The 27515-nt window shown below is 40.1% G+C and overlaps 1 protein-coding gene across 2 annotated transcripts in view; it reads left to right on the forward strand.

The window, feature by feature from the left end:
- The window catches only part of PIGF (phosphatidylinositol glycan anchor biosynthesis class F), a 38673-nt gene that overhangs the window by 1726 nt on the left and 9432 nt on the right, over window positions 1–27515 (forward strand). The window contains exons 2-6 of one of the 2 annotated variants that reach the window (XM_067463549.1): window positions 2359–2413; window positions 3185–3435; window positions 5660–5751; window positions 6745–6861; window positions 20558–20666. In XM_067463549.1, the coding sequence (XP_067319650.1) occupies window positions 3208–3435; window positions 5660–5751; window positions 6745–6861; window positions 20558–20666 (546 nt within the window). In that variant the 5' untranslated portion in view covers window positions 2359–2413; window positions 3185–3207. The remainder of the gene's footprint in view (window positions 1–2358; window positions 2414–3184; window positions 3436–5659; window positions 5752–6744; window positions 6862–20557; window positions 20667–27515) is intronic. The other variant, XM_060754406.2, reaches the window with a different exon arrangement.

Here is a 27515-nt window from a genome sequence, read left to right on the forward strand (position 1 = left end):
ATTGGAGGGAAGAATAGTAGAAGCCAAGTTGAAGTACTTTGGCCACATCATGAGAAGAAAGGAAAGCTTAGAGAAGACAATTATGCTGGGGAAAATGGAAGGAAAAAGGAAGAGGGGCCGACCAAGGGATGGACGGTATCCTTGAAGTGACTGGATTGAGCTGGGGGTGGTGACGACCGAGAGGGAGCTCTGACGTGGGCTGGTCCATGAAGTCACGAAGAGTCGGAAACGACTGAATGAATGAACAACAACAAAAAAATACTACTAATATACGAGGGTTGAATGAAAAGTAATGCCTCCACCTTCATAACTCAACAGATGGTAGTCATGGTATGTGGCAGGTACTGGTTTGTTCAGTAGACCCTCCCTTGCAGTTCCATTTTGGCAGGAAGCCTTAGCATTGAACGTTAAAGTGCAAAGTATGGAACCCTGCGCAGACAGTCGGTCAATGCGACTTAAGCACCATGCAGTCATTGAATTTTTGACAGCAGAAGGTGTCACCCCCAAAATGCAAGCTGTTTATGGTGATTGTGTTGATGTGAGTACTGTGCATCGTTGGGTGAATAAGTTTAAAGACCTCACTACCTCTGAGGATGCTTGCCATAGATGCAGGTGAAACGTCAGGAGAGAATGCCTCTAGACCATGGCCATATAGCCTGAAAAAACTACAACAACCCAAGTTTAAAGATGTTGAGGTGGGAACATCTGACTTGCATGACAAAGAAAGATTTGGACGTCCTGTGACAGCAACCACCGAGTTTCACAAGCAAAAGGTTGACATGTATTGTCGAAGGCTTTCATGGCCAGAATCACTAGGTTGTTGTAAGTTTTTTAGGGCTATATGGCCATGTTCTAGAGGCATTCTCTCCTGACGTTTCGCCTGCATCTATGGCAAGCATCCTCAGAGGTAGTGAGGTGACTAGAAAAGGTTGACAGATTGATTCAGGATGATTGTCATATCACTCAGAGAAAAATTTCAAGCATAATCGGCATTTCACAAGGACGTGTGGGTCACATTATTGCTTTGCTAGGCTATCGGAAGATCTGTGCACAATGGCTACCCAGAATGAGAGAATGTGAGACGCTGGTTGCGGAAACAGAGCGTCGACTTCTTCCGTGACGGCTTCAGAAATTATGTTCATCGTTGGCAGAAATGTATCCAATTGTCTGGTGATTATGTGGAAAAGTGAATAGTGGTAGTTAAAAAGCACATTCTAAGGATTATATCTGCGTTTGATTTATTAAAATATTCCCATCCAAACACAAGTAGCGAAGGTGGAGGCATTACTTTTCATCCAACCCTTGCATTATATATAATCATAATAAAAAATGAAAATGTGTATGTGTGTATGCATATAGTACAATATAATATATGGTAATGTAAAAATTGTATATCATATATTGCATATGATATTACTAATAATATTGCGCTATAGTTGTAGTACAATAAAATAATATATAATTATTTATAAATGCAATAAATAATTAAAATACTAATATTGTGCTATGCTAATAATATAATATATTAAACAACAACAACAACAACTATATTTTATCCCACCCCATCTCCCCAGAGGGACTCAGGGCATCTTACAAGACAACAATACAAACCAGTGCAGCATAAAATATACAACAAAAATTGCAACAATACAAATGTATAACAAAAGAAATAAAAGTAAGACATAACAATTGAAATTTAACATAAATAAATTGGATCAATATATGTTGTGAATTTTATGTGCTTATTGTATTTTAGGCCATCATATCTTATATTCTTTATTGTTAGATCAAATGCTAATTTTTGATTTTTAAATTATTATTATTATTATTATTATTATTATTGGATGTTATGCCCCTATCATATTTTGTGCTGTTTTGTCGTATTTTCTTTCTTATTAGGCCAAATGTTAATTTTTGTTTTTATTATTCTTATTCTTATTCTTATTAATTGTGGGTTTTGTGTTGTTAGTATATTTTGTGTTGTCTTCTCTCATGTTCCTCATGGTAAATACTTAGGAACAGTGTTGTGATTTACTTTTTGGTTTTTAAAGTTATGATGATGATGATGATGATGATGATGGATATATACATAGGTCAAAGCATGCGGGTACTGGGTATGTATGATGGTTGGCTGGTATCATAAAAGCTCCAATGTGGCTTGGTTGACCTGAACCAAACTTGGCACACATATCTTTCATTATACAAATCATTTAGGGTTTTGAACTAAAAAAAAACTCCTTTCGGGTCTAGAGCAAAGGGAAAGAAAAGGAATAAAGTAGATTGCCTGTGGTTAGGTGAAGTGACCCTCTGTCATGTGACTGGGAAAGAAATAGAGTGAAGCATGTTGCTTGTTCCTAGGTGACATGTGTTTCAGGGGAAGGGTGGAAGGAGAAAAAGAAGAAAAAGGAAGAAAGTAAGGAATTTTACACAAAATATTGTATAAACCCTTATTGATTTAAAATTCCATGGAATGTAGCAGAGAAGGTGTATGAGGGAAATTGAGGAAGGAAAAAATGGACCACAAATTAAAGGCAAACTGTGGTATATCTACTGGTTATTATTGTAAATGTTATGTCCCTATTTATGCCATCTGATCTTATGCTCCTTATGGTAAATTCTTAGGTAGAAGGACAGTTGTGACTTAATTGTTGGGGGTTTTTTTGGTAAACCTTTTGTTGCTGAAATGCCTTAGTGGGAATGTTTAACCTTAATCCATCTACTTGTAAACTTAAAAATGATTTTTGTTCTCTCCTCCCTCACAAAGGGCTAAATATTGCCATTTCTCCCTGACACATTTCCACCAGAAAGAAACCATCAGCATGGTCTCACAAAGCCTGATCCAATATATCTTGTTTAAAATGTAGATTCCACATGCATAGCAGACTTATCTCCTTTGTAAACATGTGTCAGACTGTTGTCAAAAGCTTTCATGGCCAGAATCACTGGGTTGCTGTGAGTTTTCTGGGCTGTATGGACATGTTCCAGAAGCATGCTGGAACATGGCCATACAGCTCAGAAAACCCATAGCAACCCAATGTCTCAGACTGTTGCTTGATTTTCAGTTGCATTTGGAAGTGGTAGAATTTTAAAATTTAAATGCCATCCCCCCCCCCCCCCAATATATAAGAGCACGTTCTTCAGTATAGGAACAAGACTATTGAATTTGTATTTTGCTTCATAACAGGTGAAGACTGAAGAGGGAGCATCATGAAAGACACAGAGATAAAGAGACTGCTATCTGCCAATGTTATCTGCATATTTTCCATTACTGTCACAATTGTTTTTCCTTCTCTGTTTTTGAAGAATTTCTCCCTCTTGGGAACTCATCTGACATGGCTGTGCACCTGTTCAGCAACTGTTGGGACTGTAAATGTGGTTTTGCATATTATTCTTAATCCCAATCCATCTTCTAGAAGAAGTTCTCTTGCTCACAAGGTAAGTCTTAATCCATGTTGTCAATAATAGCAATATTTCTGCATTGCTAATAATAGCATTATATGGTACCTTGGAAAGTCTTTGAAATGTCCAATATAATACAGTTTGACCAGCACTGAGCCACATTATATGGGCCTACACTGGCTAGATAAGCAAATGTATTGCTTGTTGGATTCAATGCAATAAAGGTTGATCAAATCTCCTTGTTAATATTAAATGGAATGATCTCAATAGAGATGTGAACAACGAAAGTAGCAATGATTCATTGTAACAGGCTTTAGTACAGCAGGTTAATCTCCCAGCTGCAGTAAATTTTGCCAACTGGGCCTTTAGCCCAGCTTCTGCCTACCTAGCAGTTTCGAAAACAGCAATGTGAGTAGTGTTTGCCATATACTGTATATGTGTGTAATCTGCTCTGAGACCCCTTTGGAGTGAGAAGGGCAGAATATAAATCCTGTAAATAAATAATGAATAAAATAAATAAATAATGAATAAAAATAAAAAGAGAAAATAAACATCTAGCATTATGCTAGTTTCATACATGGCATATTGCAGTAGTTTTTTGTTTCAGACAAAAAAGCACGACCCCTTGAAAGCTTTCCATACTCTTGGCTCCCCTCTTCCAAAATGGCCTTAACTATTTAATAGACCAGAGCCGTATTTCAGTTACATCCTTTTATATGTTGCGGATTTCAATTTGGGATATGCCTTCTTCTTAGTGTTGTGAGCCGCTTTGAGTCTTGTTTAAGAGTGGAAAGTGAGATATAAATAAATATAATAATCATAATCATAATCCTTTCCCCTGCTGCCTTGACTCCCCAAATATTTTATGGGTTGTGATTGACTGGCTCTATCCAGTCCTGCTTCACAATAAGAAATAATTCATTTCCATTACTGGGCCCAGATCTGAACTGAGGATATTTGGGGCCAACTATCACTGTCTCCATGCTGATTTATTTCAAAGAAGTGGAATATAGAGTGAGCCCTCCACATTTGCGGGTTTAACTTTTGTGAAATTGATTAGTCACAGATTTGATTAATACCAACTTAATTGGAATCTATAGGTTCTCCAGCACAATGCTATGATTAACCTCTGGTGAAAGTTGAGTGTAGAATCACACCTGGAATATCTAAAGAATTCTAGGCTGGATGTGCATTGCCCTATATCCCAGGATCTGATCCCAGATTATCTGCTTTGAACTAGATTATATAAGTCTACACTGCCAGACAGTTTGGAATAGGCAAATAATCTGGGATGAGGTCCTGAAATATAGGGCAGTGTAGATCTAGCCTTAGAGAGGTTTTATCTGAAATGAAAGAAATAGTGTTTTTTTTTAAATTTTGTGGGAATGTTATACACCTTATGAAAGCAAGAGAGAGGCTAACTGTATTTAACTGATGTACTCTGTAACAGAAAGATCTATACCTTGGTAAAATTGTTTTGTGGAGTACCAGGACCCCGAGGGAGAATGAGCTCTGGCTTTTTAATCTGAAATAACATAGCACATGACACATAATGTCAAAAAACCCCCATTGTAAACTAAACTAACAATGTCATACTCAGATTAAATTTAGCAGGATTTAAAACATATTATGCACCAGGGCAAAACCAAACCAGTTGGTGTTTGTGCAATTATAAAAGCCATCATCATAATAAGTTATAGTTAATTATTTCCAAATGCCTGCTTCCTCTCTGTCCGTGTTTCCTTCCTGAAGGTATCTAAAGAGGGGGCCTGCCTGATTTCTTTGGGAAGGGCATTCCAGAGCCATGCTTGTAGGGATGGTGGGACCGTGAGAAGGCCCTCCCAGAGGACCTTAAGGACCGAATGGGTTCCTAGGGGGAAACGCAGTCACGCAAGTAGGCTGGACACAAACCATAAAGGGCTTTACCCGCTCTTTGAATTGGGCCCAGAAACACACAGGCAGCCAGTGGAGCTGCTTTAACGGGAGTGGTGTGCCTAAGTTAAGCCTAAGCATGTGTGAATGAAGCAAGTGGCAAACTTCTTCTATTTTATAGTAGTCTCACCTGGTGTTCCCCTTGTGTCATCTATTTATATTCCTTGAGAAAATGCTTCCCTCGTGTCCTTTATAAATCTATCCATCCCTTTATTTGTACTCTACTTTGATTCAAGGATAGAACCTAAAGCAGCTAAATGAGACTCGGGGCAGCTGGTGGTGGTGTGTGTATACATGTAAATATTTTTTTTCTTTTTATATTTAATAGGTTGCAAGGTTTCTAAGATCCTGTGTGTACTTTTTTATGTCTTGTATCCTGTTCCATGGAATCATTGTTCTTTATGGAGCACCATTAATAGAGTAAGTTCGTAAAAATCTATCTTCTTAATAGATCCATAAGACATGAATAGCAGCCCTCCATATTATTTTGAACAGCACCTCCCATAATCCCTTAGCAGTGGCCCGGCTGACTGGGGCTGATAGCAGGAGTTTGCCAATAATGTCTGATGGGTGGCCCTTGCACGCTTCACTGATAAAGCGATGTGTTTAATGTGTAATAGTTTGAATTCAGACCTTCTCCAGTTTGCATGCTACATAACAGACTGAAATTCTGTATGTATTTACTTACAAACAAATCTCAGTTAACTGTTACTTGATATATATCCCAGTGAAAATGATGTCAGATTACAGGTGTGAGTTTACGTGACTGAACTGGGGTAGAATTCTAATGCATCTGAGGAAATAGACTAAGACGCAAACTACTGTACAAGTACATTGACCGTGCAATGAAGTGGTATTGAAGAAAACGATTTCTCTGTGCAGATGATTATATAGGAAATCCTAGAATCAGTTTGAGGTCTGGATTGTGACCACACAAACCGCCGAGGGCTTTGGTTTTGTGGAATTTTGCTTTCCAACCACCAGATTCTGAAGATAGCTTTGAAGTGCATTAAATGGTCAGTGTAGATGGGGTCTATGTCTATGAAAGCCTATGCTACAATTTCTTTCAGTTAGTATAAAAGTTGCTACAAGATCCTTTTGCATATTTCAGGCATCCTCAAACTGTGTCCCCCCCCCCCAGCTATTTGGGCCCCCAATTCCCAAAAGCTCTAACCAGCTTGTTCAGTGGTCAGGAATTCTGGGATTTGGAGGCTGAAATTGCTGGAGAGCCACAGTCTGAGGATGTCTACAATATAAGAATTGCAGTGTAGCAAGTTATTTGGAACTACAGCTACACCCAGGCCTTATAAAATGAAATGAAACTCCTTTCTATACTATCTTTTCTCTTAGGTTTCCCAAGACAGAAACTGAAAACAGCTTCACTGATCCTTTTTGTTTTTAACCCTCCTTTAGATCAGTCTTGGAGACCTTTTTATTTGCCGTCCTTCTGTCCACCTTTACTACTTTGCACTGCTTGTGTTTGCTGGGACCAAACATTCATGTATGGCTCAGAGTGTTCAGTAAAAATGGGTAAGTTATACAGAATTGTTTTTTTTATTCCATTTTGTAGTGTGGGAAATGCAGTTGAAATAAGTCACATTGTATTCCTCAATTAAGTCCAAAATAATATAAAAATTGAAAAGCGATGGGTGTAATATACATCCACTTCTAGCGTAAAAACTGATTGCTGAACCACCTAGCGTTAGGATGCCTTCTGAGGAAAGGAGAGAAATGTCAATATAATTACTGATTCCTCTCCATCAATTTCTAATCTTCGTTGGCTTAGTAAGAGTTGCTGTATATACTCAATTATAAGCCGAACCAAATATAAGGCACAAAAAACTGGGAAACATTTTTACTCAAGTATAAGCTGAGGGAAATACAGCAGCTACTGATAAATTTCAGAATAAAAATAGATCCCAATCAAATTATATTAATTGAGATATCAGTAGGTTACATATTTTTGAATATTTACATAAAACTGTAATTTAAAATAAGACTGTCCAACTCTGATGAAACCATTATTCTAAGCTTCTTCAATGTAAATGTGCTTATATATCCTTCCAATAATAATAGAGTAAAATAATACATGTAACGATAATAATAGAGTAAAATAATGGAAATATAATAATAATAATAATAATAATAATAATAAATAGAGTAAAATCATGTAAATGCAATAACAACACCAATAGAGGAAAATAACTGTAATAACAATAATGAATAGAGTAAAATAATAAATGTAATAAGAAGTAGAGCAAAATAATAAATGTAATAATAATAAATAGAGTAAAGTAATAAATGTAATAAAAATAATAATAACAGCAGAGTAAAATGATAAATAACTTTGATTCGAGTTATAAGCTGAGGGGGGCTTTTTCAGCCTAAAAAAGGGCTGAAAAGGTCGGCATACACTTGCGTATATATGGTATATCTAAATTTATAAAATACTTCTGTACTGAGGTGCATTGTGTTGTTATTAAATAAGTATTTTGAAAAAAAAAGCATATAGCCTAGTAAAATATCGAATTTAAAAACTCGAATTTAAAAACCAAAATGCAACCAGGCGTAGTTCTTTCATAATTGGTATTGTTATTTTTTTTAAATATGTAGCAATCTTCAGAATGTTGGTTGATCTTTGTTTTGATCACTCATTGGAGTCACCAATTGTTTCTGGGAGGTAGCTGGCATTTTTTTTAAATGGGAACAGAATTGTCTCTAACCTGTCTTTGGAAGACTGGAAACATTTTTCCACGTTTGAATAGAAATGCACACAAACAGAATCATATAAATAAATCACATTCTGTGATAAATGGAAGCTCAGTGGGTTTCCTTTTTCCTTCTGCCAGTGTTCAACCCTTCTGGCCTTTATTTGTTTTCTGACATCTTGCTATTGTAACCAGCGCCACTAAGCTAATGATTATCTGTCATAAGCCCATGGTGGGAAATAGCTGCTGTGATAAGACTGTCAGTGCTAATGGAGCTAGAAAAATGCTTTTTGCAAGACTCTTCTGTCACCGTTCAGCAAATGTTAGCAAAAATAACAACTGTAATGAGCATCCTTTGGCTTTATGGACAATTGATGTGCCTTTCTTTTCTCCTACCTCTTCAACTGCATCCCCTTTTCTATGAGACAAATGGGTGGGATACTAATACTTTAACAGTTCAGGGATTTTGTGAGTTGTAGTTTTTAGAATCCTTATATAGAGGTATGGTGAGTTTGTGCATCCCTAGTTACTAGCAAAAGTACCAAGTTGCACAATGTTTGAAATACCTCTTAGTTTGATAAAAGGATGATTTCAAGGAATAGTACACAGCTGCCTGAGTTGGAGCCATTATGCCCACCATGTCTGAATGAATCCACCTTGGAACCCACAAAGGTCTTCCTTCTTTAATCTATTCCTATTGCCTGAGTGTTTTGTATAATGTAGTATGTTTGGAAATTAAGAGAAAACACAGACCTTTATTTTGGTTGAAGAAAATATTGGATATAACCAGGAACATTTATACTGGAGTCACACTTAAAGCGATGAATTAATTGTTTCAGTTTTGTATCTGAAATACCAGTAGTTTTGAAATTGGACTTTATGTCTGATAGCAGAATACGTAAATCTGGTGTGGCATCCAGTTTCTAAATTTGTGTTTGGCATAAGCTACTGGTTCCCAACTTTTTTTTGACCAGGGACCACTTGACTAGGGACCACTCTTCAACATCAGTACAGAAAAGGTTACGAATCAGTTTTTGGTCAACTTTAGATTCGGTTTGGTTATTTGGGGTGCTGATTCAGAAAATTGCATTGGATAGACCACATAAGCTGTAGTTTCTTATATAGAAATATGCCATCCAGTAGTCACCATCTGCTCACCCACAGAAAACCATATTTCATAATCTGCATCTGATGTGGTAGTAGCAGTCTTTCATGGGTAGTCAGCCTCTCCCCTCCCGATATCCCTCCTTCCTTAGCACTATAAGAGGGTTTCACAAGAGCAGTTGCTCTCGTTGCTGTGTGGTTTTGAGACCACGGTGTAGTAATGATGAGGCTGTGGACCATATTTTGTTCTTGCAGACCACTGGTGGTCCACGGACTATAGGTTGGGAACCACTGGTGTAGGCAGAAGCCAAAAAGTCTGATTCGCATTGATAGGTAGACATGAAGGGGAGCTCTTGCCCAGATAACCTTTCTGGCTACTGACAGCTAAACGTCTATTTTACCCAATAGTCATTCAGTGGTACATTGACTTTCAATAATACCTTTATTCTCTGGCACAGACTTTTAAAAAGATTAAAAAAAGATTTTAAAGATTTTTCTCAGAATACCTACAATGCTTTTGAGGAACCCTCGGGTTTTATAGAACATAGTTTAGGAGCGGTTACCCTAGATGGCTCTGGTACTACCTTTTAGACCAGGCATGGGCAAACTTTGGCCCTCCAGGTGTTTTGGACTTCATATAATCCAGTCCAAAGCAGACAATCTGGATTCAGAAACTGGATTATATAGCAGTGTAGATCCAGCCTCAGTCTGAATTTGGCCCTCCAGGTGTTTTGGACTTAAACTGTAGGCTGTTAGGAATTATGAGAGTTGAAGTCCAAAACACCTGGAGGGCCAAAGTTTGCCCATGCCTGTTTTAGACTGAGGGTGGATCTACACTGCTATATAATTCAGTTTCTGATTCCAGATTGTCTCCTTTAGACTGGATTACAGGAATCAAATACAAGAGCCTGAAGAAAGAACAACAAAGCTGGAAAAAAATTTTTTTGAGAACTTGATGAAAAACAAGAATTTTTAACAGATTCGTGTACATTAATGCAGGCAAGAGAAAGAAAATTAAGCTTAAGCTTTACAGGTATAAAAAGAAAAAAACCCAAATGAAACATTTTGGCAAATTTCATGGGAAGAGAGGACGAGGATTTTGAAAAAGAACTGGACCGAGTGTTTAAAATACATTCAGAAGTAGCAGTTCAAAGATGTAATGGTACACTTCACAAGAAGATATATGGGAGACCAAATTCTACAAAAGCAATCTGAAACAGATGTGAAAGTTGAAGAGCAAAAAGTGACTATCTGGGAAGTTGTACCAATAAAATTGAGCCATGAATGAGCAGACTGTATGTGTACATAGTAATATAAATGCAAACATTGTGGGCAGAGTGATGAGATGACAAGTTCATGCCTTACAAAGGTCATTATAAAGGATATAAAGGAAGGAGATGTTGCCTAACATCTTGCGTAGATAACCATATGATTTGAGGAGGAAGTTATTGGAATGAAGTGTGATGCCGACTGTGAAGGGAGACGTGATTAACTCTCTACGAGGCTGTGTATCTCTGTTCAACCCACTGTGATGAGCTGTAGTTTGTGGATGTATCCCAATTCTATTATTTCTCTTTCCAGTCTTCGTTTATAGTTTTGTTTTTGTTCAAGGACCATTGTTTCTGAGGTCTGAGATGAGGTTCCCAGGAAGACTGAAATATTTAGCTACTGGTTTTTGTGTATTCCCATTCCTTATGTCTGATTTTTGCCTATTTATCCTCTGGTGCAGAGAGTGGCTTGTTTGCCCAATAGTGCAGGGCACTATTGACCGAGGATGGCATATATCACATTAGAAGGTGAGCAAGTCAACAACTCTCTAATGTTGTAGGTGCTGTGATTGATTTCAGTTATGACATTTCCTAAGTAGATGTTTGTGCAGAGTTAGCGTCTTAGTTTCTGGAAAAATCTTGTAACTGTTTTTCTATAGTGACTGTTTGAGATTGGGAAATTATCTATAGGCAAGTTATGGTTTTCCATGAAAAGTCCTTAAGGCAATGTTTCTCAACCTGTGGGTCCCCAGATGTTTTGGCCTGCAACTCCCAGAAATCCCAGCCAGTTTATCAACTGTTAGGATTTCTGGGAGTTGAAGGCCAAAACATCTAGGGACCCACAGGTTGAAAAGCACTGACTTAAGGTGTCAGCATAGTTGACCAGATTACGATGTAGTTCATTGATGATACAGCTGAGTGGTGTCAGTTGAGATCTGTGTGTGACCATTATGCCATTTCCTGATTCCAGTCTGGATCTATATAGATGCTCATTTTCAGGTGTCTTTTTCTTTGCCTCCTCCTTTACTTACACACACCTTTTATTATTTGTCTTAGAATTCATGGCAGGTCATTCACAATGATATCAGAACTAATCTAGGGGATGATTTTGTATACTCTGGATGATGACCATTTTTATATCAAGGGCCATTGGAAGTGGGAAGCCAGATCTCCCTCTTTTTTCTCTGAAGAAGAAGAAGAACTTTATTTTTCTACCCCACCTCCATCTCCCTGAAGGGACTCGGGGTGGCTTACATGGGTCCCAAGCCCAGGCAGAATACAATTAAAATAAAGCAATAACAATTAAAACAGCATAAAACAGCATAAAACAACATAACAAAAATAGCTAGCAACAACAATAACAGCAGACTAATTTTGGAAGGGGGGGGGAGGAAAATCACTATGTGAACTAGTTAAAGGATAAAGTAGTTTAGTAAGGTAGATGACAATGTATAACGACATAGGCAAAATCATGGAAACAGAGCAAATTAACAGGATCGGTTAATATAATATAGGACATCAGATTGAATGACAATTCATGTCATGATACAGGCCATTTGTCATAGGAGTCGTCAATTGAAAGCACAACGAAACATCCACGTCTTTAATTCCTTACGAAATGTGGCTAGGGAGGGTGCCAGCCTAATCTCCTTGGGGAGGGAGTTTCAGAGATGGGGGGCCACCACCGAGAATGCCCTCTCTCTCATCCCCACTAACCTTGCCTGAGACGGGAGCGGGAGCGAGAGAAGGGCATCCCTGGAAGATCTTAAGGACTGCGTGGGCTCATAAGGGAGGAGGCGGTCACGCAGATAGGCAGGTCCTGAACCGTTTAGAGCTTTACAGGTGATAACCTGCACCTTGTATTGGGACCGGAAACATATTGGCAGCCAGTGGAGCTGTTTAAACAAGAGGGTTGACCGCTCTCTGTAACTTGCTCCAGTTAACAATCTGGCCGCCGATCTTTGCACCAGCTGTAGTTTCCAAACCGTTTTCAAGGGCAGTCCCTTGAGTTTATAGAGCATGGGAAAATCCCAGAAATGTTTTCCCTAAGCATTAATCCGGGGACCAGAGGAATGGTGTATCCTTCATGGATTATTCCCACTGTTTTCTGCTTTTGAATCACATTCATAACCAGCAGCTTTTTGCATAGCAGACTTCTCAGGTGATGTAGCTGCTGATTCGGTTAATGATGCTGATATATTCCCCACTCTTCATTGGAGCTGCCGCAGTGCAGCCGGAGTTCACAAACAGTACACTTTGCAAGCACTGCATGAATCAGCTGTAGCCACTTCTTCTTTCTGTACCAACTCTGGCTTTGACTATGTTTGGGTCTTCCTAATAATTTGCCTCACAGCCCTTTCTTATGCAAAAGCACAGAGCTCTAACTTGAAAAGTAAGCTGCTCCAGAATGCAACACAGAGTTTGCCAAGAGGAACGTACGGGTCATAAGTTTTCCATCACTGTTGTACTTATTAAGGAAAATAATTAAATTTGATTATTTTTTAAAAGAATAATTAAATTTGATTATTTTTTAGGATTTCATTATTTGTTGCTAAAACAGGAAATAATACATAGTAAAGATTGTTTTCTTCCCTCACTGTCCATGTATTTGTTCTGTACTTGATACTTGATAAGGTTGGTTTGATTCAAATTGTGGTTCATATTACTCACCCAGAAGACTCAATTTTGATAAATTACATCAACGTGAGGAAGATAGTATTTAATCATTTTCAAAGGTTACATATATAGGTAAAAGGTAAAGGCTTCCCCTGACATTGTCTAGTTGTGTCCGACTCTGGGGGGTGGTGGTCATCTCCATTTCTAAGCCGAAGAGCCGGTGTTAACCGTAGACACCTCTAAGGTCATGTGCATGGAGTGCCATTACCTTCCTGCAGAAGCGGTATCTATTGATCTACTCACATTGGCATGTTTTCAAACTGCTTGGTTGGCAGAAGCTGGGCCTAACAGTGGGAGCTTACCTCGTTCCCCAGATTCGAACTACCGACATTTCGGTCAGCAAGTCCAGCAGTTCAGAGGTTTAACCTGCTGAGCCATCAGGGGGCCCTAATGTTATATAAGGTACAGCATTTTTCGGTACCATTGTATTTAATAGGACTTCAGTATCCTTGGATTTTGGTATCTGTGAGGGGTTCTGAAACCAAACCCCTGCAAATACCAAGACCCTTTTGTCCATAGTGAGCGAAGGGTAGTTCACCTGCTGGATTTTTTTCTCTAAGGTTACTAGCACACTTTCTTCCCTCTTGGCAAAGTAATCAGGAGTAGAAAAGAAAGAATTCTCAATGTATTCCGTGAGTCTTTTTAATTCTTTCTGATGGCAGCACTCATGACCGTTCTGATTGCTTGAGAGCTCCTATTAAAAATAAGCATAACTAATATGATATCAAACTCTGTACTGACTTGATACTCATTCTGAAATACAGTGATTAATAAAAAGACAAAAACAAACACAACTTAATGTAATAATTTTACTATATTATCAAAGTGGCAGTTTTTTTGCTGGTTACTTGAGAGTTCCAGTTAACCGAGAGTCCACTGTATTTCAATTTTGGATTTCTGAATAAGGGCCCCAACCTGCATAAATAAAATATGTATGATCCTCTTCCTCTGTGTGCCTTAATCATGCAGAGTTCTATAAGCCTGAACAAACAACATATCTTTCAAGGCTGAAATATGTTTAAAGTTTTTGCTATGTATATCTGTTATTACAAAAAACTAACCTTTCCACTTAATTGCTTATTTCTACATTTTTCTTGTTATTCTCAACCAAAATTGGTCAGTAGTACAAAAACCATTGCAATACAAGCATAGAGTGGGATAAGTGAATCTACTGAGATATGCTATTGCACACTACACAGAAGTCTTTGTTTACACTGGGTGGATTTTGTAGGCGCCGATATAATTTAGCAATTGGAAATGTTACTCCTGTTTTGTGATTTTGGCTGATTCTGTGTCTGCTTTGAAAACTTCTGAGCTCGAAGAAAAGTTGCCGCTGTCTCTGAGTATACAATCACTGCAATAATGTTTTCACCAGATGTCAAAGTATCTGTAAACACTGTGCAGCAGAGGCTCCGATAATGTCTTTTGTATGACAACTAAGAAGCATTGTGATTTATTTTATTTACCACTGATTTAAATTGATACAAGCTGAATGTGAGGACTGGCTAAAAGAGTTTCCAGGCAGGCTTTACATAATTCCTCAGGAGAGAGGTAGAGAAAATATTAACTGCATAGAGTGTGAACTTCATAAGCTAATAAGCCAATATATTCTCATGTAAAAGGACATCTTTTTTGTTCTGCTTGTTTTAAACATTTATTTCCCCAGTTTCCTGTGGAACCGCTTAAAGTGACCAACCACAACTTCATTTAAAAATAGATGCAATCAAGAACAACATATAAAAATGAAACAAGAAATTAAACCGGCACATTTGAAAGAACTAGTAATGATAATAATCAATATAAACCAGGGATGGATAAAGTATGGCCTGGGGATATATGTGACCCTCAAGTTCTTTTTGTGATTGCCAGTGTTCTCCGTAACGGTTAGAATGTTGTTGTTGTTGTTGTTTTTTAAAAACTATTGTAATTTACACTGAAATTTGGTGGCAAGCTAATAAATGTGTCAGTGAGAAACAGCTAAAATGCACATTAAAGCCAGTTTGTGCACATTTACAGTGTATTTATAGGTGAGTAAAAGGCACCACTTCTCCCAGGTTTGTCCTGGATCAGAGAAGAGGATATTCTTGAATGTAGGCACTTAATTATTCAAGGAGTATTTCCACAATGTTTGCCTGTAAAATGTCAACCCAAGAAATGCTGCTATATATTTATTATTTATTTATTTACTTCACTTGTATACCACTTTTCTCACCTCGGGAGATGGACTCAAAGCAGTTTCAAACATATTTGTGGCAAAAATTTAATGCCTCACATACATAGCATAAACCAACAATAACATATGACTATCATATTAAATCATAAAAATGTAGACAACATTTAGACATTAAAACGTTGAGTTAAAACATATTAATATTCCCCCTAAAACCGCAGGTTTGCAGTTTGGGAGTCTTCCTGGACTCATCACTGAGCCTGGAGCCCCAGGTGTTGGTGCCAACTGCGCCCGTACCATGGGAAGACTGACTTGACCAGAGTAGTCCACACTCTTGTTACATCCCATTTAGATTTAGACTACTGCAACACACTCTATGTGGGGTTGCCTTCGAAGACTGTTTGGAAGCTTCAAATAGTCCAACACGCTGCAGCCATGTGGTTAACTGGGGCATCACACAGGGAGCATACAACCCCCCTGTTGTGGCAACTCCCCGGCTTCCTGTTAGCTACTGAGCATGATTCAAAGTGCTGACTTTAGCCTATAAAGCCTTAAAAGGCTGCGGTCCAACTTACCTATCCGAACGTATCTCCCTCTATTAACCAGTTTGTAGATTAAGATCTTCTGGGGAGGTCCTGCTTTCGGTCCCACTGGCCTCACAGGTGCAGCTGATGGGGACAAGGGACAGGGCTTTCCCAGTGGTGGCTCCACAGCTGTGGAACTTCTGAGTGAGATCAAGTTGGCCCCCTCCCTCCTGACCTTTAGGGGACCTGGCTGTGGAGCCAAGCGTCCGGCCCATCATAGGAATATTTAAAGTTAAAGTGAAATTTGAAAGTGCAATGACCCAGGATTGTTTACGGACAATAGCTATATCTTTGTGTGATATGTGATGTTATTTTATGTAATGTGTTTAATAATGTTTAATGTTTTATCAGGGCTAGGTCAATGTTGATGTTTTATATTGTTTTGTATCGGTGGCATTGAATTGTTGCCAACACTGTGAACCGCCCTGAGTCCCCTTTGGGGTTGGGAAGCGAGGTAAACAAATACCATAAACAAACAAACAAACAAACAAACAAATAAATAATCCAAACGTTAAAATCACATGGTCTAAAATTCTTGGTCCAAGGCTGTTCCAAATATCAAATATTGATTGCACATTGCATGCTATTTCAGACGAAGCAGCAAATCAGAATGCATAAATACCCAGAGGCATCCATTCTGTTTATTCACCTGAACAGAAAGTTCTACAAACACTTTCCTTAAACAACTGAGAGTTTGCTATCCTCGTGACACCATAAATCTATTAGATGAGGTGATTGCATCATTCTGCCCAACTGAAGGGTCTAAGAGGGAGAAGAACTGCGTGATATACTGCTGTGCCATCTGCTTTTGTGTGTATAATTTGGATACTAAGAACTTTCTCCCTGCTCCTGGGCAGCATATGACTTCACCAGCAACTGTTGGCTCAGCAGGGGAGGAAAGGAATAAAACCTTGGTTACAATGTGAAGTCTAATTCCGGATGCAAATAAGCATAAATCCCATCAAAGTCATGTGGAGAAGAAACATCTGGCTTCAGTTCTATGAAGCCACAGACCTCAAGGTCTACCAGAACTTACATAACCTTAGTAGAAGGCTCTTGATTTATAATGGCCTTCCCAAGCCTGCTAGTGAACGACGTTTCCCATTGTGCTCAGCACATTTGACTGAACAGAGGGTATCATGTTGGGCACATTTGATTTACACAGTGCAAATTTTACACCTACTTAGATGTCAGTGATCTGAATTAAATTTCTTCCCAGTGTGGCCAGAATTTCTGAGCTGTGAGCCTTCAGTATCCTGCTGAACTTAATTAAAAAGCTGGCTCCGCGGGAGAGACTTCAAGATGGTAGAAGTGAATCATGACTAGAGTGAATCTCATGTCATGAGCTTATTTGGAAAAGCCCATTGTGCCATTTGAAGTCTCTCTGTGGCACCATTGTCAGTGAGATTTTATTGACTGTTTCTTTTGCTGGAAGTCTATGAGGCAATGCTCCAGTTTGACAGGATTCGCACCAGTTTCTTTGTTCAGTGGAAAACAACAGTGTGCATTACCTGTTGTTGAATTGCTCCCTTGCCATTTGAACCCTGACATTTTCCAAACTCTTCCCTTGTCAAACCTGTCTGCTTTTTTGCAGATGAAGCAGAGGCAAATGTATTCAGTAAATACTGCAGCATGTTGCTTCCCCCTCAAAATGAGCTGTAAATGAGGAGAGTTATTAAGTTGTTTGTAAAATGGTTCAGATGCTATATTAAACAAGGTGCTTTGTTAGACAAATCGATCAGGAGGACTGCTGAGACTTGAGTCCAAGAATAGATAGAGAAGGAAGAATGATGAGAAAGAGGAAGGGAAAGAAAAGATGGTGGTGGTGGGGGGGATTGAAAGTGAAGAAGAAGAGACAGAAGGAAGGAGAAAAAGAGAAAAAAGGGAATCAAGGAAGGAAAGAGGGAGGGAAGGAAGGAGAGAAAGAAAAAAGAGAAAGAGGGAGGGAAGGTTGGCCACAGCAGTGCATAGCGGGTACAGCTAGTATCTTATAAGCTAGCATCATAGAATCATTGAGTTGGAAGAGACCCCATGAGCCACCCTGCCCAACCTCCTGCTAAGAAGTAGGAAAATCCCATTCAAAGCACCTGGACAGATGGCCATCCAGCCTTTGCTTAAAAGCCTCCAAAGAAGAAGCCTCCACCACATCCCAGGGCAGAGAGTGCCGCTGCTGAACAGCCCTCACAGTTCTTCCTAATGTTCAGGTGGAATCTCTTTTTCTGTAGTTTGAAGCCTACAGGGCAGAAAACAAGCTTGCTCCCTCCTCCCTATGACTTCCCCTCACATATTTATACATGGCCATCATGTCAGCCTTCTCTTCTGCAAGCTAAACAGGAAGTTCTAGATTCTATGATTCTAGGAGTGCTCCTGCATTTGACATTGTATTGTTATCTTCCAATTTGTATGCTTCCCTTTGCTCTCACTTTCCTTGACAGCCATTCCTGTTTTCTAAAGCCACCAAACCATTTGGGGGCGTCAGTGAAACCAAAAACTATGGTTTGCCTTTATCCAGGAAGAGGGTTTTTTTTGCATGAGGTGGTAAACCTCTGAGAGTACATAGTCCTGAAATGTGCTAACCATAAGACAAACCACAGTTCTCACAGTAAACAGCCAGTTTGCCATTGCAGCTAAACTTCATCGTAGCTATACCTTGTCACGAAACATACAGTCATTAACTTTAAAGGCAATTCTAAGTCATAAAGACAACTAGCAAAATATTACAGTGAGATGGGCAACTGCAGCAGGTCCAGGGGCCAATTCTTGTTTCCCTGGGATTCCCAGAAGTGACATGGAATGCCAAAAATGGCCCCCACATCAAAACAAAAATTCATAGGGGTCAACTTCAGATTTTGAAAAAACATTTTATTTATTTATTTGTTTGTTTACTTCACTTGTATACCACTTTACTCACCCCAGCGGGGGACTCAAAGCAGTTCCCAACACAATTACGGCAAAATTGAATGCCCTAACATACGATAATAACATACAATTATCAATTAAATAATAAAACATGACATCATTTAGCATTAAAACTTGGATATAAACAATTAAAACATCAATATAAATAATTAAAATCACACAATCCAACAATCATAGTCCAGGCCATTCCAAATATCGTATCTATTACACATAGTCCCTGATCATTCCTTGTATTGTTCACTGCCCAAAGGTTTGGTCCCACAGCCAGGTCTTTTTCTGAAGGCCAGGAGGGAGGGCACTGATTTAATTTTGTTGGTGAGAGAGTCCCAGAGCCAAGGAGCCACCACTGAGAAAGCTGTGTCTCTTTCCCACCAGTCACACTTGTGAAGGAGGTGGGACTGAGAGCAGGGCTTCCCTAGACATTAACGTTAATCGAACAAAGTATCCTTAAAGTATGTGCTTTCTTAGGCAAATAATATTTGGGGTTGGTTTGCCTTTGTCTGAATAAAGCTCTGGCAGTCTCCTTTCCTGGACAAACCCTGCTTATATTCCAGGATGGTGTTTCCAGGCTATTTCAGTATACTATTTAAAATGAGTTCTTTAGGATGATTCTTTAGGATGACAAAGGATGATCCAGAGAGTTTGGAGGCTTTAAAAGCCATGGGCACAACTTTGGGTTCTCATGCAACCGCAAGAGGAACCCTTTGCTTCCTCTTGCACTATAGCATTAATATGTTGACAGAACTTTATAAGTATCTGTGCCTTTAGTAATATGCATAAATACAAGCAGTCCTCCACATTGGTTGGGGTTAGGTTTGCAAGGCCCCTGTGAAAGTGGGAAAACCATGAATTAAAAACCCACCATCTAGGAAGGAAAATAACACATCTCTTGGAATCCCTCTAGATCAGTGGTTCTCAACCTGGGGTCCCCAGGTGTTTTTGGTCTTCAACTCCCAGAAATCCTAACAGCTGGTAAAGTGGCTGGGATTTCTGGGAGTTGTAGGCCAAAACACCTGGGGACCCACAGGTTGAGAACCACTGCTCTAGATCTTCTCTTGCAACCCTGTGGCCAAGGTCTGCTGCAAGCTGAGCAAGAGCTGAGCTGAGGTTGTGCTAAAGCATTTAGTTTCCTGGAGAGACCATTGTAATCAGATTTGTGAATAATGTCATCCCCAAAAGTGAAAGTCAGAAATGTGGAGAGACTACTAAGAATTTTAAAGTGTTGCAAATTCCTGTCAAAACTGTGATGGTTTCCACTGGCCACTTAAGCCTATATAATAGCAGGGTTTCAAGAGAGAGGTCCATATGGCTGACATCACTGCTGAAAAGGTAGAGTTTCAGGGAATTGCGAAATGGAATCATGAAGGCAAGCCAACCATAACAAGCCTCCTTGATAATTAAGGTGATTCAGATGGGAGAAGTGTGCAGGGACTAGACTTCACTAATTCAAATTAATGAGTTTTACAATCATAATTAAAAGTAATTAAACTTGTCAACTTGTATTACGTGAAAGGGATTGGTGGTGGTTGGGTAATAAAATGACTGTTATTAGTTCTTTGCATTTTTCAGGTCTATATTATTATATTATTATATGTGTTTATAGCCCACTTTTTTCTACCAGAGGAGACTCAAAAGTCTTGAGGTCTGGCTTTCACTCAGAAGAAAGTTTTATGGTTTAGTGACAGCTGTTTCCTGTTGAAGGTGCTTTTAAATACTTTGGTAAATTGCAATAATGGATGCAGATGCATGCATTTCCTTTTCCAAATTCCCTGAAACTGTTGTCTCACTTTCTTCCAGGGCTATGTCGATCTGGGATAACAACCTTCAGATTACTAGCATGTGCAGCGTGGTGGGTGCATGGCTTGGAGCATTTCCTATTCCATTGGATTGGGATAGACCATGGCAGGTTGGTATCTCTGTCCTATGTACATTGGTATTGCTGGAGTGGACCAGAGACCTGAAGTAGGTCAAGCTAAATATGCTTACAGAATGTCATTTTGCTTCACCAAAAGAAAAGAAGAAAAAAGCAGGAACATTTTTTCCCCAATATCTTACACCGGCTGGTACAAAAAGTAGCCCAAATTCAGTAGATCTGTAGAGACATTATTTATCCCAACTTTATCTTGTTTGGGATTTTGATAAAAAAGTAAAAAACCTGGAGACCAGAGTACCTATACATGCAAGGTGGTTGACATTTAGAAAATGGTTGCACTTTTTGGAGACTGTTCATATGGTAGTGCCATATGGTAGGGCCTTTTCTGTGGTGCCCCCCCCAACTCTGGAACACCCTCCCAAAAGATCTTAGACAGTCCCCTACATTGGCAGTCTTCAGAAAGAACTTGAAGACCTGACTGTTCCGATGTGCCTTTCCAAGTCCCAGAAGCACTTTATTAGAATTAAGATTGCTGCACACCGCACACTGCACTTACCCTATAATCCTTACATATCACCTGTCACATCAGCACTTTTAATCCCGTACACCTAAACTGTGATATGATTTTTAATCTGAGTTTCTCTTTATATTGTAAAGACCTTAAAATGCCTAGCAGTCTGGATTTTATCTGTATTTTTGTTTTTTTCCCCCTGTCTGGAGAGACTTGAGAAACTGCGAGAGAATTGGCCATCTGCAAGGACGTTGCCCAGTGATGCCCATATGTGTTACCATCCTGTGGGAGGCTTCTCTCACGTCCCCACATGAGAAGCTAGGGCTGACAGACGGGAGCTCACCCCGCTCCCCACATTCAAACCGCTGACCTTTCATGTCTGCCAGCACAAGCGTTTAACCCATTGTGCCATTGCGGCTCCCTTTGTATTTTTCTGTCATGTGAATGGCATGGTTATATGAAAATATGGGTAAAACAGAACCACATTTGTATTCTGCCATTCAGGCCTCAAACAACTTAGAACAATAAATACCAGTTTAAAACAAATGCACCTCGTGCCAGAACAGCTTCAGCAATATCATTGCATAATATCTCTGTGGGGGCGGAGGAGAAATCAAGGCCATTTAAAACACAGCGAAACAGCATAGTCTTACCTGTTTTTCCAAAAGACTCATCGGGGACACACCAATGAGTGCCGCCACCAAAAGAACCCTAAAGGACAACATGACTAAATGATTTGCTTCAAGAGCCAGCATAGTTTAGTGGCTTAAAGGTTGGATTATGATTGGAGACCACAGTTTGAATCTGTGAAGACCCATCAGGTGACTTTGGGCAAGTCACACTCTCACAGCCTCAGAGGCAGGCAAAGGCAAGCCTTCCCTGAACAAATCTTGCCAAGAAAACCCACTAGAGTTGTCATATGTCAGAAATGACATGAAGACACAAAACAGCAGCATCTTGTTTCATCACTGAACAATTATATATAGTGTTCCCTCACTTATCGCGGGTGTTATGTTCCAGGACCACCCGCGATAAGTGAAATTCTGCGAAGTAAGGATGCCCCCTCCCCAGCTCTTCTTCTTCCCTCTGGGGGCAGCTCTTCTTCCCTCCTTGCCTTCTTTACCTTCCTCTTCCTTGGCGTTTCTCTTCCTGCCACGACTGCTGCTGCTCCAGAAGTGGTGGAAGAGGCGCTTGGGCATCACCACGCCTCTACCTCCTCCGCAATCGTGCCATGACTGTGGGACCCAAGCGACTGCAAGAGGCCCAGATGGTGATGAGGTGCCTCTTAGCTACTTCAGCAGCAGCGTCAGCGCCTCCTCCTGCTTCTACTCCTGGGCCTCTTGCCACCACTTGGACCTGCAGCCATGGCACGATTGAGGAGGTGGTGGAGGCATTGCGGGGCTCAGGCGGCGGCAAGAGGATCAGGAGCAGCAGCAGGAGGAGCTGCCAAAGAGGAATAAGGTAAAGAGGGCGAAGAGGGAAGAATAACCATCCCCGGAGGGAAGAAGAAGAACCGGGCGGGGGTGGGGGGGGGGAGTTGGCGACAAGGTGCCCCCCCCTCTCTCTCACACTTTGGCGGGGCCTTTCTGTTCTGTGTTTCCTCGCTACTTGTTTTAAATATTTTAATTTCATTAAAAAAAAACACAAAACAGCGAGTCTGCGAAAGGCAAACCGCAAAGTAACGAGGATCACTGTAATTGCTTTGATGATGAGAAAAGGGAGACAGAGCAGTGCATTGTCAAAGGCCTTCACAGCTGGAATCACTGGAGTGTTGTGTGATTTCCAGGCTGTATGGGTGTGTTCTAGCAGTTTTCTCCTGATGTTTTCTCTGCATCTATGGCTGGCATCTTCAGAGGATCCTCTGAAGATGCCAGCCACAGGTGCAGGCAAAACATCAGGAAAAAAAATGCTGCTAGAACACGGCCATATATCCTGGAAACCACATAACACTCCAGAGAGAGCAGTGTAGGTCTGTCTGTTTTGAGGATATTTTCTGGGTCTTTCGGTGCAAACGTCTTGTTAATGTGGCCCCAGTGTCATTTGTAGAGTTCAGTCCATGCAGCATTTGATCCAGTGATGTCATGGAGTTTTCACACTCTTGCACTGTGTGAGAATGTGGCCTCTGGTGGTGTAGCTTCCTTCCATTAAAGGCACTTACCCAAATGCATTTGAAAGGGCTGCTGGCTCCCGATTGATCTGCAAAAATGCCATGGCCAAGCCCTGCACTGAGAACACTCTTTGCAGTTTTCAGCCTGGCAAGCTTCAGCTGTATAGATACTTTGGGGGATAATGTGCAGTTTGCAGAACTAGAGGGCAGCTGTAAATTCAGAAAAATGATCTTGTTTGTAGAGTTTCCAGCATACCTGTTTTAAATCCAGTTAAAACCCCAATATTAATGGATGGGAAAAAGGAATCGATGCAATTTGTCAAGGTGATGGTGACATTGGTGATCGTGACTGAGTCCCTTCAGGGAGAGAGGGCAGGTTATAAATAAAGTTTTCGTATTATTTTTATTATTTGTTGATGTTCCTAATGGCAAGTTGATTAAAATAGCCTCACGATGGTATAGTCCCAACTATGGGAAAGTTTTTTTTAAAAATGTAATTTTGAGATTTTTAAATAGAGGCTGGATGGCCATCTCTCAGGAGTGCTTGAATTGTGTATTCCTGCCTGGCTGAGGGTTGGACTGGATGGCCCTTGGAGTCTCGTCCAGTTTTATGATTCTGTGATTCTATTCTATTCTTCAACTCCCTAGCGTTTTCCTGGCATGGAAGCATATTTTACATTTTAAGATTTAAATGAGTTTGGGTTAACATTATCCTTTTCCCCCCCATATCAGGAGTGACTTGAGAAATTCCAAGTCACTTCTGGTGTGAGAGAAGGATGTTGCCCAGGGGATACCTGGATGTTTTGATGTTTTAACATCCTTGTGGGAGGCTTCTCTTTTTTTTCTATTTTTTTCAAACATATTTTACAATGGTATAAACACAAATCAGCAAACCATATTCCAAGTGTTATAAGCATAAATTCAGAGTAATTCAACAAATATTAATGGCATTATGCTAGTTTACACTGATGCAAATTATATTTTCCTCTCCCTCCCTCCTTGACCACAGTATATTTCTGCTAATCTTGCAGATCCAGCCACTGGTGAAGTCTTTGTATTTTTTTCTTTGATGAAATCGTTGGCTCCTCCATTTTTACCCAGTTGAAGTAGGCCTTCCATCTATTTGTAATGTCATTTTGTTTGTCCATTCTTGTTGCTTGCTTAGTCATAATTCCTGTAATATCTAACAACACTTGCTCATACATATAATCATTCCAATTATTTAATGTCCATTTCGATTTGCCTTTCCATCCTCTAGTGATCACCGCATGTGCTGCTCTTATTATTACTTTAAATAACTCCTGGTTTTTTTAAAAAACTCCTGGTAATTGATTGTTACATTTGGGTGATCCAACACTCCCCATAGTAGCAAATCATTATTAATTTGAATTTTTATCTGCAATATCTCCTGAATTTTTGTGGGAGGCTTCTCTCATGTCCCCGCATGGGGAGGTAGAGCTGACAGAGGGAGCTCAACCTGCTCTCCCGGATTCGAACCTCTGACTTGTCAGTCAACAGTCCTGCCGGCACGAGGGTTTAACCCATTTCACCACTGGGGGCTCCTAACACCATCCTTTGCCACTCTGTGAATCTATGTGTGTGTGTGCATGTGGTCAAAAATGTTCATTTCAGAGAAATGAACATTCAGAAAATTATTTTCCTTTTGGACAGTAACTCATGAGTCCCTCTGACAGCCTGGCCAATGATGATCCAGTGTACTGTTCATGGCTGTGTTTCTTGAGAATATGTAGACTTTGTGAGCAAAAAAGTCTACATATTCACATTTTTCATCTTTCCTTCTTTCTCTTTTTAAAGAGGCGCTTGGCCAACTCTACACCCACTTCCTCCTTGCCCTTGAGAGGAGACGTGTGCGAGGACATGTGCCTCCAAATTCAAAGCCAACCGAGGATCAACTCCTGGGATTAGAAAAGGCAGGAAGCCAGGACCTGGGCTGGATTCGAGCCTAGCTTGGAAGCAGCAGCCAGCTTTCCTGGAAGCGGGAGATGTGGGAATCAGTTAAAAATGGCTTGAAGTTTTGTTTTGAAAGGGATGGCAGGAGTCATCAGTAACTAACCCTTCAAGTCTCCTGTCGATTTATGACAATCACGTGAATTTTATAGAGATTTCTTAGGCAAAGCATACTCAGGGGTACTTTTGCCAGTTCCTTCCTCTGAAATATCGCCTACAGCACCTGTGAGTTTTCTGGGCTGTATGTCCATGTTCCAGAAGCATTCTCTCCTGACATTTCACACACATCTATGGCAGGCATCCTCAGTGAGGTTTATATATCTGTGGAATGTCCAGGGTGGGAGAATTAACTCTTGTCTGCTTGAGGCAAGTGTGAATGTTGCAATTGGCCACCTTGATTAGCATTTAATTGTCTTGCAGTTCAAAGCCTGGCTGATTGCTGCCTGGGGAAATCCTTTGTTGGGAGGTGTTAGCTGGCCCTGATGGATTCTTGTCTGGAATTCCCCTGTTTTTGAGTGTTGTTCATTCTTTATTGTCCTGATTTTAGAGTTTTTTAAAAATGCCGGTAGCCAGTTTTTGTTCATTTTCATGGTTTCCTCCTTTCTGTTGAAATTGTCCACATGCTTGTGGATTTTAATGGCTTCTCTGTGTAGTCAGACATGGCGGTTGTTAGAGTGGTCCAGCATTTCTGTGTTGCTCTGGAGGCCTTGCTTTGTCTCTAAGGGCCTTCATGTTGCCGGATGCAGCCAAGTAGCTGGCGATGTGGAGCACATCTTCTCAATGTGGAAATGTTTGGATTGGCTTCCTGAATGTTCTTGGCACATAATGCAAAATGCTGCTTTATAGTCCTTTATGGCTTGTGATCTATTTGTTGTCTAAAGAGTCACCTCCTTCCATAGTGATGCATTTGGGTGTTGTGACTTTCCTTTGGCCCTTCTCAGGAAACATCTCTAGAGGCAATGGCAGGAAATATATCTTATCTTTAAAAAAACCTCAGCCGTAGAATGTACTTCCTGGGGACCATTCAATTGGTAACCAGTAGGTGAAAATCCTGTTCATTTGCCAGGGTTTGTAAAGGCAGCTTCGCAGCTGACTTTGAATTTGCTTTTATCTGACTTCTGCTTTTCTTCATGTTGAGCATCTGCTGTTTTTCAGCATGTTCATCATATTTTTGTTTCTTTCAACTGGAGGCATTTGTTTTGGCAGTGTCTTAAATTGCAAGGCTAGTTATAAATGTCTCCAATCAATTCTTTCGTGTGACTCTGGGGTCCTTAAGGAGAAGAGGGTGTGACCTGGAAATCCTAAGTTAGCTGTCTTGGCATTTATTTATTATTTATTTATTTACAGGATTTGTAGCCCGCCTTTCTCAGCCTTGCGGCGACTCAAGGTGGCTCACAGAAATAGCAATTTTAGTGCCATACATTCATAAAAATACAGTTTAAAATATTTGACTCAATATTAAAAAGGCATATATAAACCATTTAAAAACATAATCACTGATGTCATCCTGTTAAAATAATTATCCAGCAGCATCGTCCAGCTGTTCCATGTTCATTCTTCTTATTTCATAATTACCTATTCTGCTGCACTTCCAAACACTTGTTCCAAAAGCCAAGTTTTTACTCTTTTTCGGAAGGACAGGAGGGAGGGAGCCGATCTAATATCCCTAGGGAGGGAGTTCCACAGCCAAGAGGCTACCACTGAGAAGGCCCTGTTTCTCATCCCTGCCAGTCGCACTTGCGAGGAAGATGGGATTGAGAGCAGGGCCTCCCCAGATGATCTTAAATTCCTTGATGGTTCATAAGGAGAGATACTTTCAGACAGGTAAGCTGGGCTGGAACCGTTTGCCTGTCCGAACCTTTTATCTGTTCACCTGATAAGTTCTGCAGTTTAGGGCCTAACTGGATATCCAGAGATTGGACCTCTTTGTAGGCAGTTTTCTTCTAAAGGCAGCTTTGCGGAAGAGGAATGAAGTTTGACTGGGGCTATGACAAGTGGAGGGAAAGGAAACCTTTCTTTTGCTATGGGCCACAGCCCCAATTCAGAATCAGACCCCATGTTCTGTGAAAAAAAAGAAGTCTCACCCCATAATTCCATAGCTTGCGTCTATTTCTGAGTATTGGCAACCCCTTGCATATTGCAGACTACTTTATTCACTAAATTTATGTCCCATCTTTCAACCTAAAATGGTCCTCAAGGTGGGTAACAGTAACAAAATGCATTAGAGCATTAGAGCAGAGATTCTCAACCTGTGGGTCCCCAGATGTTTTGGTCTTCAACTTCCAAAAATTCTAAC

The sequence above is a fragment of the Anolis sagrei genome, chromosome 1 (genome assembly GCF_037176765.1).
Source record: "Anolis sagrei isolate rAnoSag1 chromosome 1, rAnoSag1.mat, whole genome shotgun sequence".
Taxonomy (NCBI): domain Eukaryota; kingdom Metazoa; phylum Chordata; class Lepidosauria; order Squamata; family Dactyloidae; genus Anolis; species Anolis sagrei.